This window comes from Hylobates moloch, unplaced genomic scaffold (genome assembly GCF_009828535.3).
Source record: "Hylobates moloch isolate HMO894 unplaced genomic scaffold, HMol_V3 SCAFFOLD_18, whole genome shotgun sequence".
NCBI lineage: Eukaryota > Metazoa > Chordata > Mammalia > Primates > Hylobatidae > Hylobates > Hylobates moloch.
In genome coordinates this window covers 17,040,584-17,057,097 of record NW_026652293.1, presented here as the reverse complement: position 1 = coordinate 17,057,097, position 16,514 = coordinate 17,040,584, and the positions used below count along the sequence as shown (strand labels likewise).

General features: G+C 33.4%; 1 protein-coding gene across 3 annotated transcripts in view; it reads left to right on the top strand.

The window, feature by feature from the left end:
• CFH (complement factor H) overlaps positions 1 to 16,514 on the top strand; it is a 94,056-nt gene that overhangs the window by 19,024 nt on the left and 58,518 nt on the right. For all 3 annotated transcript variants that reach the window (XM_032136422.2, XM_032136424.2, XM_058430659.1), the window contains exons 2-7: positions 2,409 to 2,594; positions 3,292 to 3,397; positions 5,422 to 5,498; positions 6,918 to 7,109; positions 9,055 to 9,225; positions 14,877 to 15,050. In XM_032136422.2, the coding sequence (XP_031992313.1) occupies positions 2,409 to 2,594; positions 3,292 to 3,397; positions 5,422 to 5,498; positions 6,918 to 7,109; positions 9,055 to 9,225; positions 14,877 to 15,050 (906 nt within the window). The remainder of the gene's footprint in view (positions 1 to 2,408; positions 2,595 to 3,291; positions 3,398 to 5,421; positions 5,499 to 6,917; positions 7,110 to 9,054; positions 9,226 to 14,876; positions 15,051 to 16,514) is intronic.

The window sequence follows — 16,514 nt, the reverse complement described above, 5'->3', positions numbered from 1 at the left end:
CTCTCTCCTGCCACCACGTGAAGAGGTCCTTGCTTCCCCTTCCACCATGATTGTAAGTTTCCTGAGGCCTCCCCAACCATGTGGAATTGTGAGTCAATTATATCTCTTTTATTTATAAATTACCCAGTCTTGAGTATTTCTTCATAGCTGTGAAAAAATGAACTAATACAATCTGCTTTTAAGATTTTGCCTTTATCTTTGGTTTTCAGCAGAGTATCAGTATAGGTTTTCTTGGTATATAGCATTTTGGGGGTTTGTTGAAATTTTGATTTTGTGAGTTGATTTCTATCATCAGTTTTGGAAACCTTTGAGCTATTGTTTCTTCAAATATTGCCTATGTTCATTTTCTTCTCTATTATTAGAATTCCAGTTAAACATGTTTTATAACTTGACTCTACACCACGCATTTTTTATACTCTGTTTTGTTTGTTGTTGTTTATACACTTTTGTCTTTCTATATTTCATTTTGGATATTTTTACATTAAACTTACTCTAAGTTTAATAAGTTTGTATTGTGCTGTGTCCATTTGATTCTTAACACCATCTGACAAGTTGTTATTTCTGATTTTTTGTGCAATTTTAAGATAGCACATGATTTATTATGAGTCAATTTTATTTTGAATATCTTTTTAAAATTTTCATCTATATATTTTCTATGGTTCCTTTAACATCCCTAAAATACTGTTATAAAGACCTTAACACTAATTCTAACATCTGAATCTGAGTGTCTAGTTCTACTGAATATTTATTTTCTCTTTTTGTTCACAGTGGTTTTGCTTCTTTGTGTATCTTTTAATTTTTATTCAAAATCGTATTTTTAAACAAAAACATGTAATGACCAAAGTTGATGTAACTTACTCTCATCAGCAAGATTGTTTGCTCTTTCTTGAGCCACTCAAAAATTTAACTCAGAGGGACCTGGGTAACACTCTTAGTTTGAGTCAGTCCCACTTCTGGTTTCTAAAGTCTCAAAGATTAAACCCTCTTGGGTTTTTAAAGTCAAGAATCTGGTTGGTTTCTTCTATCTCAAAAGACTAATACACACATACACACACACACACACACAGAGTATATACATATATACATAAATATAAATATGTATATATACACTATATATGTGTGTACATATATTAGACTTTTGAGAAAAAGAAGCCAACACATATATATTAAGTATGTGAGCATATGATATATATATATATACAATAAAAGCTGTTTATATATATGTTTGCTTTTCTGCTGTTTTGACTCTGCTCTTATATATTTATAATCTTAAATGCTCATATATACATGAAACAGCAGAAAAGTGAACATATATATAAAAAGAGCTTTCATTATAGATAAATAATATATATATGTATACAGCTTTTCTGCTGTTTTGACATCTGCTCTTAAATATGGTGACTTTCAAATATGGCATGTTTTGATGAGAATACTGGTTGTGTATTTGAGTCAGATCCATTTTCTTATTGAGACTTTTTTTCTATGAGACAATGGGAAAGTCAGTCTTCCCGTATGAAGCTACCTAGACTCTAGCAAAGCAACCTGATTTGGCAAAGTTTCAGAATTTTTCATGCTAAATATAGCCTCCTTATGTTTGATTCTTTCTTACCTCATTACCATTCTTCCATTCAGACTAAATAGAGGCCTGATCTTGAATCCATATCCAGAGCTGACAAACATAACCAGGTAAAAAATGGCCAGAGACCCTATATTTACTTGAAACAGGTCCTTCCTACTTGGGTTTTGTTCCTTTAATCCTCTTTGCTCCCACAACTTACCTTTGAACATACATGTGCACACGAAATTTGTTGTTGTTCCAATTTGGAGTAGAAACATTGTTCTTTTCCATCCTATTCTATCTTATTTGGAGTGCCCGTATAATTCTGTATTAACATCATGCTTCATTTTGTAAATATAATTTTTCTCCCTGCAATGCACATTATACATCTCTTTGAGATGTATTTAATAACTGGCTTCCCTAATAGAATGGAAATGCTTTGAGAACAGATAATTTGTGTCTTCATTGTTTTTTCTTTATAACTTAGAATAGTGCTCAATAAATATTTCCCAAATTAATGGAAGAATAGTAGAATGCTCTCCAGCAATTAAGAGTAATATAACAAAATATATCTATTGCTTTGCAAAGTTTTTTAGGTGTTTTTCCACAGTGAACATTCTTATAAAATTATGTAGATACAAATTTTGTAAGGTGAAATGTATACTTACACTACATGCATGAAATGTATGTTTACTCCATAGATAGGGGTTAGGAGAAAGAGAGAGAGAGAGAGAGAGAAATTTAGATAGACCTGTAACTGTCTAGGCATTTTTAAAAGCAACAATTACCTAAATATACTGTACATTTAAATAGATACTTTATGCACTTATTTTGTTTTTATTGTTTGTAGATTGCAATGAACTTCCTCCAAGAAAAAATACAGAAATTCTGACAGGTTCCTGGTCTGACCAAACATATCGAGAAGGCACACAGGCTATCTATAAATGCCGCCCTGGATATATATCTCTTGGAAATATAATAATGGTATGCAGGAAGGGAGAATGGGTTGCTCTTAATCCATTAAAGAAATGTCAGAGTAAGTACTTAATACGTTTGTGAAATTTATGAAAACTTTTAGGTGTAAAAATACTTAAGATTTAATATTGTAGCAATTACAGCTGAATTATATCACTATTGCAGTCAAATACAAAATAATACATCATCTTTTTTTTTTTTTTTTTGAGATGGAGTCTGGCTCTGTCACCTAGGCTGCAGTGCAGTGGCGCAATTTTGAGATGGAGTCTCCCTCTATCGCCTGGCTGGAGTGCAGTGGCACTATCTCGGCTCACTGCAACCTCTGCCTCCCTGGTTCAAGCAATTCTCCTGCCTCAACTTCCTGAGTAGCTGGGACTATAGGCACGTGCCACCACGCCCGGCTAATTTTTGTATTTTTAGTAGAGATGGGGTTTCACCATGCTGGACAGGCTGGTCTCGAACTCCTGGCCTCGTGATCCACCCACCTCGGCCTCCCAAGGTGCTGGGATTACAGGCGTGAGCCACCATGCCCAGCCAATACATCATCATTTTCAAAAAGGAGTGGTCATCCTCCAAAATTAAAAAAGCAAGCATATAGTTTAAGTTCAATTATTAAATAATAGCTTTGCTATATTTAATTTTCCTTATATTCAATCTGTCTTCTTATATAATATCAAATATACTTGTTCCCCCACTCCTACATAAAATATATTCCTTGTTATTACATACTAATTCATAACTTTTTTTTTTCATTTTAGAAAGGCCCTGTGGACATCCTGGAGATACTCCCTTTGGTTCTTTTAGCCTCACAGGAGGAAATGCCTTTGAATATGGTGTAAAAGCTGTGTATACATGTAATGAGGGGTATGTAGTCCACACGAAAAGAGGTTTATAATTAAGATAGAAAATAGGAACTGTACTACTTTATATATTTTAAGGTTATTATATTTTTCTATGAGCATTTAAAAAAGTAATGCACAAGTACCTGAAAATTAAACTATGATGGAAATAATTAAATCTGGATACCATATTATCTCCTTAACATTGAAAAATTTAAATGAAGTATAACTTATCTGATAGAGTATAATTATAGGAGAGTGGGAAAACAGTATGCACATATATAAGTATTCACCCAACAAGTCTTCACGACATTCTATTTTGTGCAGAGTATCATGGGAGTTCAATGTGTCCGGAACAATAGGAATTGTAAACAATTTATATTGTATGGTAACTGTTTTGACAGGTTTTATAAAATGTAAGGAAAGCAAGACTTTCACCTGCTTATAAGTTTTACTTACAACTAATGTTACTTAATGTCCCAGGTCTGCAAATTATTCTTACCATATGGACTAAAAATACTACTCTTTCAGAATCGTTGACTCTGTTCCTTCTAACCAACTACTGGGTTTTCATTGCCAAAATCATCACTGTATATCCTCAGTGTTATTTTATCCCTCTTATTCTCTGCTAGATCAAAAATTATTTTGAAGAAAAATTTATATATGGGAAAACCAGGATTAGATCACTATAATTGTATACTTCATAAATATAAATGTAACTAAATATTACAAATGGAATAACATTATTCTTTCTTCATTTTTTTCTTAATTTGAAGCAATAAAATATAATAGTTTAAAGCTTAGTCACTGGAGTAAGCCTGCCTTTCAAAACTCTACCACTTAACATTTATGGGTATTTAAAAAAATATCCCTTTGCTACCATTTCCTCTCCTACAAAACAGACACATTTTATGTGCATCATGGATTGGCAGGAAAAATAAATAAGACACACATCTGCAGCCCTTAGAAGAGACCTTAAGATATTGTAGATACCAAATAAGTATAATTTCTTATGAATTTATTCTCTCCTTAGTCACTACCTGAGGGAGGTTTTTCAAATAACATTTTTAGCCCTTCAATCATTACTGCTGATCTTATCACACATAACCAAATAGGTTATAATATCCTGGGGCTGAATTTTTTAATTTGCTACCTTCCTCACCTCTGAAATATTTCTTTTATCACAGGCTTGTGTCCTCTCTTTAAGTTCAGCACTTGACTTGGCTAAGGAGATAAAAATGTATAGATCTGAAGCCTCTAGCAATGATTGCACATTTTGCACATGTCCCAGGGAACTCATATTCAAATAGAGCATTTTTAGATTCAAAGGGCAGGCTTGATGGGTTACTAAAATTACTTAAGTTCAACATTAGATGGATTGGATAAGCAGATTTGACTCACTGGGTATTCCCAGGAAAAAATCTCTAGGATAGAGATGGAGAGATGGAGGCAAGTGCTGAAAGTAAATCACACACTAACAACTTTTGGCTGGCACTATCTTTATTATGTAGAAAGCCTAAGGTGTTCAGAAAATATCAGAATCGTGGAGGACAGAAATATGATCTAAGACTGGAGGAGAGGGAAACATAAGGTTAGTTGTTGGTTACTAGGATATTTTTAGCTTTTGTTTTGGTGATAGTTTATGGAGCTTACTACATTATTGAATTTAGCTAATTAGATAATTCCATGAAAAATAAGAATACTTTGTATGAAACAATAATGAGTTTGTCATGAACCAAGGATTATGATTATTTTCAGTCCATGCACCAAGAAGGAGAGAAAGATAAAGGAAGAGAGAGGTTAAGAGATTTTTCATCTATGAAAATTAGAGGAAGAAGATTAATGTCCTAGAGAACATTAAGAAATCTAAGACAGAAAGAGAGTGAAGGAGGAAGAGAAGGAGGAAGGAAAAACAAACAAGAAACAAGAAAATGCATATGCTGTTCATTTTCCTTAATATGGAGTTTCTGGACACTCAAAATGGCATTGAGTCTAAAACTGCGTATAAACACACATTATCTCAACGTTCTGTTATTTTTGGGTTTTCAGGTATCAATTGCTAGGTGAGATTAATTACCGTGAATGTGACACAGCTGGATGGACCAATGATATTCCTATATGTGAAGGTAGACATAAAATGTATTTACAAGTATATTGAAATAAATATCTAAGATTTTTTAAAATGTCTTACATTAAAATATCTTAAAGTCTCTATTAAGTATTTTTTATTTATTTATTTTTTGCTTCTCATACAACGTAGAGTGGGAATCTGGCCTTTTTATTACTACATTCTTGGTGTTTCAAAAGCCAAATATGAATGCAGCATGATCTGATCTAATAATTGAAGTATTAGACATTAAGGAATCTAAAACTCATTTTTATTTCCTTTTGGATTCTAGTGACTAGAAACGCATATAAGCATCATTAGCTAAATAAAGACCAGAATTTTGCCTTTATTAATGAAGAAAAACTCACCCAGTGACCACCCAAATGCAGGGATCTATGGTAGCAGCTGAAGTGGAGAACCCGATTGAGACCTCCCACCAAGGGAGGTTGCCTGTGGACTTACCTTTACTGAAAAGAGGAATAAACTAAGGGCGAGCTCTGTTATTTCTTACTGGTCTGTAAAGCAAACAGTGAAAATGAGAAAATGTAGATTCTGTTTTCATGTTTTGAGCTAATAATCCAAATCTCTAGTCATTATGGAAATAAAAGAAATCAATCAGAGTAGTATTTCCTAATTCCACAGTGAGTAGCAAGTGGAGAGAGATACAGAAGAAATGTGATAATCATTCAAAAACTCTGTCAACTACAGAAAAGAATGGAAGGTTTTTTCATCTATGAAAATTAGAGGAAGAAGATTAATGGTCTAGGGAACATGTGCATTGAAATCACCTGGGATGCTTGTTAAAAACTAAAATCTTTGGTTACTAAAAAATGACCTACTGAATCAGTATCTTTGGGGTGAGCAAGCAGGAAGATAGCCCTAAAATTTTTATTTTAACAAGCATCCTGAGTCATTCTATAGTACAATAAAGTCTGACCACAACCTTAGAGAAATTGGAAAATATTAAGTAGAATCAAAAGAAGTACTCAAATTATTTTAAACACTGAGGTCGAAGAGGATGGAAAATTAAGGATGATTTCTCTGTTGAAGTTAATGTCATAAAGTTTGCTTTTACATCTTTTAGGAATGCGGTGTTATATTATTGTAGGGCATAAATGAAAATGTTGTATTTAATTATCTCAAGCTTTATATTTCTTAATTATTTAAAAATACTTGTTTGTTACTACAAAAATACAAGCTAGTGTTGAAAGTAGTAATTTTCATTGTCCACTCCCATAGAAAAGAATCATGAATAAACATTCCATTTGCTTGTTTCTTAGAAGCATCTATCTTTAGCAAACAGGTATATCAAATGCTTCTAAAAATAATATAAGTAATTTCCTCCAATCTTATCCTGAGGATGATTTTATACATACACATATTTTTCACAATAAACTTTTAAAATTCCATTAGAAAACATTATATTTATTTTCTTCAGTTGTGAAGTGTTTACCAGTGACAGCACCAGAGAACGGAAAAATTGTCAGTGGTGCAATGGAACCAGATCGGGAATACCATTTTGGACAAGCAGTACAGTTTGCATGTAACTCAGGCTACAAGATTGAAGGAGATAAAGAAATGCATTGTTCAGATGATGGTTTTTGGAGTAAAGAGAAACCAAAGTGTGTGGGTAAGATACACTTACTGTTTTAGTATTTTTAGCTTTGTAAATGTAAATATACATTTAAAACATCGTTCATTATAAGGAATATCAGCAATATTAACAATAGCTAATGTTTACTGAGCACTTACTATCTGCCTGTAATTGAGCTAAGTTCTTTGCATGCATCATTTCATTTTAACTTTCAAAAAACTCCACGATTTATTTACTCATCACTTTTATTTTATAATTGAAGAGACTGGTGCAAAGAAGTTAAATCACATGCCCTGGATTATCATGTCATAAAGAGTGAAGTTAGGATTTAAATGTAGATTATCTGATGCCAGAGTCCATGCTTTAACCATAACTCCATTGTAGTTGCCTCTTAGGCTGAAAGAGAATGCTAAGCATTTCTGCTGCAAGCTATGAGACATCTGTAACACACATTTGTTTTTAATTTTGAAAGCCAAAGATTCATTATGTATTTCCAGAGATACATTAGAATGACATTCGTTTTTGAATAACACTTCTAGGAAGCAGACGTGTTTTATATTTGTACTGCAAGTTTACTATAAATGTTGCTGAATTGAACAGGATCCACTAAATAAATTGTTGCCTCTTAAAAAAAGTTTTATAGTAAACTGTAAGCCAGGATTTTTTTAGTCATAATACTGCCAACCTGTGCATCATGACCAATCAAAGATTTTGGCTTCTGTGATAAGCATCGTGGTTGATTTGTTTAGTAGTACCATAGTTCAAGTTCATTTTACCAATAATTGTTTGGCAGAACTTTCTGTCATATTTATATTTTAATATTATCTAAAATCTAGAAATTATTTTTACTTTTAAAGTCTGTTCTATCTTATAGTTAGATACAGAGAAAAGAATTTCTCTTCTTAAGAATTCTTTATGACAATAGTTCTTTATGTTAAATCTAATATTTTTATTCAGCATAGCAAATATTATGTACTTTAGAAGTACATGGATGGAATTTACATCCTTACAACTAGATTCCTGTGGTTAGTGAAACCTTCCTGGAACAGCTGATGCCTACGATTAAGTCTTAAAGAAAAAAATGAGATTTTGTAGATGAAAATGAGAGCAAAAGCATACCAGAGTTCAGGGAAGGAGAAGTGGAAGGGCAGTGAGGCTTTAAGCAGCATGAAGCACCACTGATCCTTGTCCATTGTTCCTAGGCACCTTAGTCTAGGATGCAAGTAGGGAATGAGTCAGTGATAAATAGAAGGTGGGCCAATACAGAGTGCTGAGGTGCTGCATGCACCATGCTGAAGAACACATCTTTTATTCAGATTGATTTGGGAATCAATGAAGGATTTCAAGTGGAGTTACGATGTGTCTACCTGAGAGGTCATCAAGCTATACAGAAGGAAAATGGATTAGAAAGTGGGAGAACAGAGTTTGGGAAACTACTTATGATTGGCACAATCTCAGATAAAAATGTTTGAGAGAAGTGGGTATAAAAGATGATGGCCATTTTTTTTTTTCTGAGGAAATCTTGGCTAAATGGTGATGACACAAAAACAGGTCAGTTACTTTTCTGAGATGTAATGACAATGAGTTAAATCAATGTCTTTGACAAAGAGTCCTGTCTTATCAATAACTTATCAATAACTAGAAGATGTGTTGTTTTTTGCAGGCCATTCAGTGAAAACATCACAATAAAACTATATTTATGATCAATTTTATTTATATACTTGATGAATGTTACTGGTCACTATTTATTTCAAGAAGGCTAATTTATCCTGAAACTAAATAAAATTAGAAGCATAATTTTAATCAGAATTTTAACTTTCTTCAGATAAATCATTTATTAAGCAGTCAAGTCAAACAGAACTTTTGTTTGGTTGACTGATTTACCTGATGGAAACAACATTTCTGTTTTCATATAATTATGTCCTGGTCACAGTACTTTAATTTGCAATAAACATTTTGGAATTTAATCCCTTTTATTTAGAAATTTCATGCAAATCCCCAGATGTTATAAATGGATCTCCTATATCTCAGAAGATTATTTATAAGGAGAATGAACGATTTCAATATAAATGTAACAGCGGTTATGAATACAGTGAAAGGGGAGATGCTGTATGCACTGAATCTGGATGGCATCCGTTGCCTTCATGTGAAGGTAATGTTACCTTTATTTTCTGGATCTTTATAAATTTATCACATATTTTAATTAATTCTTTTAATAAAGCCACTTATTTTAATCAAAAGTAGAGTGCTAATTTATGTAAATAAACTATTATAAAAAACATATAGAATTTTCTGTGTTCAAGGTTCATTTTGAGTACACTTAGTACGATACGCTCACTCTGAAAACAGACACAAACAGAGCCAGAAAAGTTCAGTAGCTTATTAAGTCATTGGTCTGTCATCAAAAACCATGTCTGGATCAGAGTGAGGACTATAATAGACTTCCTAATTCTCAGTAGCATACAATTCTCAAACAAGTAGATTGCTCCACTAATGTCCAGAATTTATTTAAATTATATTAATATTTTAAAATACTTTAAAAGTAACTTGTATTAATACCAGGTGAGGAAACTCTCAACTGACAATGGAATTAAGTTGAAGGAAATGAATATTTTTGTTAACAACAGGCCCAGTATGACTCAACAGTGATGATGGTGCTGGAAAATTACCAAAAAAAACAAAAAACAAAAAAAACACAAACTCTCTTAAGTTCCATTATGGAGGGATGTTACACAGAGCCAAAGAGTTCATCTCAACTGTGCTCTTTGCCCACCAAAAAATATATCTGGAATAGAGTGTTCTACTTAACCTACTTCATTTTAAAAGGGAAAGTTTCAAACTATCATGGCCAGGAAGAGAGAATATAGACAGTTGCAGACTTTTAAGAAATTATGCCATAAGACGTATAGTAAGAAGCTACAGCTATAGTGTGGTGATAACTGTTTTGAGATATTTTCAAGCATTTATAAAATGAGTGAGTTTGCTTTTGATGAGGACTGCTGCAATTAGTGAAACAAGGAACAGTGTTACCACATATGGTCCAGAAATCTAGAAGGGTGATACTGCCATACTGTGAGAGAAAGAAGAGTGGAACTCTTAAGAGCCCTCTGAACTTTAAATCCCGTGATTCATAAATATATATTTAAACCGTGCTTTAGTAATCCTCTTTTACAAAAAGAATAGTTAATTTTGGGTTAATTTTATACACTAAAAAAATTTTGGTTTGAGCCACAAATGTCTCCTTGGAAAACATATCTTTCTTCACAATTGCGTGATCTCTACTTTTAGGCACTGTTAAGAAAATATTTTAGAAAGAAATTAATGAATACGAGACAGTAATAACCCACATCAGATCCATGTTTGGCTAATGGTGTGTGGGGTCCAACTATTTGTCTTCATGACATTCGTAGTTCCTAAGCAAAGGAAGTGCATGCACAAGTCCTTTGGCATTAACTTCTACCTGAAGTATATTACTTCCAGAGCCCCTCTCAAATCTATGAGAATTTATCCATCCAATAATCAAAATGTAACTTATAAACCACTTATTTTACATCAGGGCCTTGCTGTGTATTGAAGATAAACATTACAATAAACCATCATTCCAGCTTTTGATGAATTCAAAATAAGACTCTGGGAATTTAGTTTTATTTCAACATGTGACTCTGTAGCATTACTACCTCACTGTAGTCATCTGATTTTTTCGTCTCTTTTACTTCCTCACTTTGCTACCTACTGAAAACTCTTCCTTAGCACATATTTGTTTTCACAATGAGAGATCCATCTGTTTTTCCCAAATGTATTACTGCATTTCTATTCTTGCTTCTCTTGAACACTGATTGATTCACTCACACACACACACACACACACACACACACACCTCAAAGACTCTATATTTATAAAACATTTTTCTTTTATAATTTTTTTCCATTTCTTAGTCACAAGTACAAGTAAAACCTGAATATTCAAGACAATGCTTGAGGGTCCTGCTTTCTTTAGGAAAAGAGATACCAAGAGAAGGCACTGGGATTGGGTACTCCTTTTCAGAAGACAGTTCACTAATAATCAATATAAATAAAGGAGGATTCATTCCAAATTAGTTAAGCATACACTCTCTCTTACCACGTTTTATTTTATTGAAATATACTTTATGCTGATTAGGTATAGAGAAGTCTTTCTGAATAAAAGAATTCCACTCTTTGTATGCCAACTAATATAGCATAAACACGACTATTTCCTTGGTACAAAGCAAGGATCTACTTGCTGATATAAGATGAATTCAAAATCTATACACATCATTTTCTCTGAAATCAGGTAACTTCCAAACTCTCTTTGTTGCTTCTAAATCTATAAGAAGTTTGGAATTAAATAATAAGATAATATTAAAGTAAAATAATCTATTTAAATTTTAAATACTTAAATTTTCTTCAATCTGGTCTATGGCACATACATGTCAGAGGACTGATTTGAAGGTGAATTGTCAAAACTTTGGTCTCTGTGTCCAATAGGGACAATCTGTAACAGAAAGTTATTTACAGAAACAAAGATACCAAGAACTGCTAAATGAAAGCTATCTTTGATCCAAATCTATCTCTTCCCTGTACAGATTGGATTTTCTGTTGGTTCAAAGCATAGAGTGCTACCCTTGAATTAGTATTCTAACTTCAAATGACTAATGGTTGTTTCCAATAGTAGGAAAATATGGATAGTCTCAAGTATTATTTTGGATAAAGGTACAGGTTCAGGCAATGTTTTAATAACATGATTTATTTTAAAAACGATTATGAGTGTAAGAAATTAAGGTTTATCACAGGATTTATATCTACTGCTAGAGCATAATCACCGGAAGTCCTTCTATTCTTAATTAACAAAATTGTTCTGTATTATTTTATTGATTTCTTAGTTAAACTCTTTGTTTTTGCATCTCATAGCTTTTGACTTCAAAAATTGGTATTAAATTGAGCTATGTCATAAGGAAAAATAATTGAAGATACATAAACTGAACTTTAATGGGTATATGAAAATATGACACAGAAGAATGAAGTGACAGAGAAAAAAGAAAAAAGGAATACATTTAAGACTCGTTTGAAGTTAGTGTCAACATCAGACACTGAAGACATATTTTTACATAAAATAGTAAAATTTTAAAATAGTAAAACTTTAAAACTTGTATATTAAGTCACATACATAGTTTCTCATATAATTATTGCTAATCTAAATATATTATCCTGTTAGCTATAGAGATATATTAAAGCTTATTCTGTCAGAATGAAGTATAAACTTAGGAGCTGAATGGACACAGTGGAAGTATGGTATTGAGAAGAGGAAATATATAATGAATAATTAAAACTTTATAAAATTTTATGTTTGACTAAATATACAACTTATGAGAAAGGAATGGTGGTAGTATAGAGAAGAAGTAGAAAAATGGCAGGAGAGGAGATGTGACAAGTAGGCAGGGCCTAAAATTTAAGTAAAGTAGAAGAGGAGAAGCAAAAAATATAAAGTAAAGGAAAATAATAAAATATAAAAGAAAAGCATCACTTAGACAAAGACAAGGAGAAGCAGGAGAACATAAATATATAAGGTAATGGAGAACACCAAAAAGTATGTAATCAACAGAGTCAAATATTACAGAGTTTTATCTGTTCAATAAATAATTAAGAAATCTATAATATGTACCAGTGACTGGAATATGTGAAATGCAAAGCATTTCTGAATTAGGACATTGGAGTTCATTGGTAGCTTTTATCAGAGCAATGGCAACAAAATAGAGGTGTCAGAAACTAGGTAGTAGTGAGTTGAAGAATAAATGTGAGAAGGGAAAGTGGAGACAGCAATTATAAAATGGTATTTTAAGAATTTGGGTTTTGAAGGGGAGGAGAAATGTAGTACATTAGCTAAACTTGAACAAAGGGTTGAGAGAAGGCACTTAAAATTGGAAAAGCTTCCATATCAATTTAAGAGTGTGGTTGATAAGGTAAGAAAGAGGGAAGGAATAAACAATGGTTTAAAATACAGGGGAAAATGAAAGAATTAAACCTAACCTGAATTTGAAAGCAACACCTTACCATTGAAGACTAAACTAAAGACTTAAATCAGTATAGATTCAGATAATGTTGAGGAGTGCTGGAAAGAAGTATAGAAAACTCACTACTGGTGGCCTCAATTGTTTTGTGTGAATGGAGACATTATCTGTTTCCTATACTAAAGAAGTATAGGAAACTCACTACTGGTGGTCTCATTTGTTTTGTGTGAATGGAGGCATTGTCTGTTGATGAAGAGGCAATTGTTTCAGGTGGCTTGAGAAAAGTGAGGAGACTATGGATCATTTACTATGGGAAATCAAATAGTAAACAAATTGGGGGTATATAAATGGATTTCAAGCAATGCTGAATGTTCGCCACAGCTTTTTAGTCCAAAATAAAATATGACTCCAATATAAGTGGTCATATAGCTTTTCTACAATACTTAAAATGCATAGTATTTTATTTTAAAAGGAATATTGCAAATGGATCCAATATCGAGATATAGCAGAGTTAATGGAAAGGAATGAGAAGGTGCTTTATAGATTAGGATACACTGGGCCAAAGGATGGCAAACTATAGGCTGCAGGTAAAATACAACTTGCCCCCTTTGTGTAAACAAAGTTTTATTGAAACACAGCCATGTTCATTTGTTTATGTATTTTTTTCACTACTTTTGTACTATAATGGCAGAGTTGAGTTGTTGCAGCAGAGACCTTTTATCTGGCCCTTTACGGAAAGGTTTTCCAAACCCTCTGCTATTTTATCCTATTATAGTAAGAAAAATGTAATGCAATATCTCAATGTTTAAGATATTAAGACTAAAGTTTATTTTCATTCATGTTCACTTTCAATGTAGATTAGAAGGGACTTTACTCATGGTATTAATTGTAAGAATCAAGTGACAGAAACATCATTTTTTTCTTGTCCTTCTTTAATCACGGTATCTTTGGGAAAGAGAACATAAAAATTCACACAATGGCTTTTAAAACTTCTCTCTAAAGTGAAAGATATTACTTCCACTTTTATTATAGTCTCCAACTCAATCACATGGCCACAGTTACTTCAAAGAGGAAGGTTTGTGCAGTCCTATCAATTGTCCAGAAGAAAGAAACCCTGAATATTTGTAAACAATCCTTATGAGAACCACAGAAACCAAAGAATAGAAGGAAAGTGAAAGCAAGAATTGAAGTTATATGTGATGAGAACATTGCCAGTTATGGATAATCATGAAGTAAGGAATGACTTTGGAGAAGAAGGGATTAAGAGCCCAGGAGGCACAAATATGTCAGATGAGAATATAGTGAAGGGAAAAATAAGTGATATATCAGAAAGGATACTATGATATGTTCATTTTAATGCCATTTTATATTATGCTAAGGACAAATAAATAACACCTACTTTTTTTTTTTTTTTTTTTTGAGACGGAGTCTCGCTCTGTCGCCCAGGCTGGACTGCACTGGCGCAATCTCGGCTCACTGCAAGCTCCACCTCCCGGGTTCTCGCCATTCTCCTGCCTCAGCCTCTCTGAGTAGCTGGGACTACAGGTGCCCGCCACCACGGCCGGCTAATTTTTTTGTGTTTTTAGTAGAGACGGCGTTTCACCGTGGTCTCGATCTCCTGACCTCGTGATCTGCCCGCCTCGGCCTCCCAAAGTGCTGGGATTACAAGCGTGAGCCACTGCGCCCGGCCAATAACACCTACTTTTAAATGTTTATATAAATGATGAATTTTAATGATACTTATTTCTGCATTATCCACACATCCTTTTTCTTTTCAGAAAAAACATGTAATGCTCCTTATATTCCAAATGGTGTCTACTCACCTTTAAGGATTAAACACAGAACTGGAGATGAAATCAGGTACCAGTGTATAAATGGTTTTTATCCTGCAACCCGGGGAAATACAGCAAAATGCACAAGTACTGGCTGGATACCTGCTCCAAGATGTACCTGTAAGTTCCATTCATATCTTGACCCATTTCTTAATTCTGAAATTTCTTTTAAACACATAAAAAATGGGGACTCAATAAAACCAAATATTTGTCTTATTGTGTATACAAAGTAAGGCTGGTGGAAGCATTCTTTAGTTTTCAAAGTTGCTGTAACTCATTTTCTTTGCTACTCAAAATTAAATGTGTATGTGTGTTTATGAACGTATGTTTCCCTAATTAATAAATTCTTCCAATATCTGAATTAAAACACTAGATAAAAATAATGTCATCTAACACACACTATATTAGTTATTTATTGCATTGTACCAAAATACCCTGAAAACATATTTACTTAAAACAACTAACCTTTATTATCTTACAGTTTCTATCGGTCAGTAATCTCAAAATGGCTTATATAAGTAGTTGTGAATCAGACTGTCTTCTTGTGTTGCAATCAGGATCATGGCCCAGGCTACAGTGATCAGAAGGCTTGACTGGGCAGGAGCATCTGCTTCTAACATTGCTGACACAAATGGCTGTTGTCAGGAGGCCTCAGGTCCTCACCACCTAGGCCTTCCCATGAGTTGATAAATGGCAGCTTTCTCCAGCACTACTAATCTGAGAATAGAGGAAGCCACAATACCATGTATTAGTCCATTCTCACACTACTAGAAAGAACTACCTGAGACTGGATAATTTATGAAGAAAAGAGGTTAAATTGACTCACAGTTCCATAGCCTGTACAGGAAGCATGGCTGGGAGGCCTTAGGAAATTACAATCATGGTGGAAGGTGAAGGGGAGGCAAGCACATCTTACCATGGCAGAGCAGGAGAGAGAGAAAGCAAAGGGGAAAGTGCTACACACTTTTAAACAACCAGGTCTCATGAGAACTCACTCACTATCATGAAAACAGCAGGGGGGAGATCCACCTCTATGATCCAATTACCTCCCTTAACATTGGGAATTACAATTCAACATGAGATATGTGTGTGGGGACACAGAGCCAAACCATATCAATTATCTACTCACACACTGTTAACTTCAGCCATATCTATTCTTTCGAAGTGAGACACTTAAGTCCAGCATATATCCAGGGGGAGAGAAATAAGGCACCACTATTTGGAGGGAGGAGTGTTGAAGGACTCCAAGTCTTAGTCATTTCCTAGAGTTGGAGGTAATTTCCTAAAATCATCACATGTAGCAAAATACCACTCAAGTCAACAGAGTATTTTATTTCTGGGATGCTCCTTTACCCCTTTTTAATATTTTTTTCTATCTCTATGATCAAATTTCTTTTCTTTCTATCTAGAAGTACATAGACAAGATGTACTACACTTAAACTATATATTCCATGAAAGAAAAATATGATACAAGTAATTGATCAATGACTTCAACTTTAATTCCCAGCATAATTCCAGTCCCTAAGAGAGGAAGCTATTATCAGTATGAAACAGATTTCAATGTGCATAAGAATTATAAGTAAA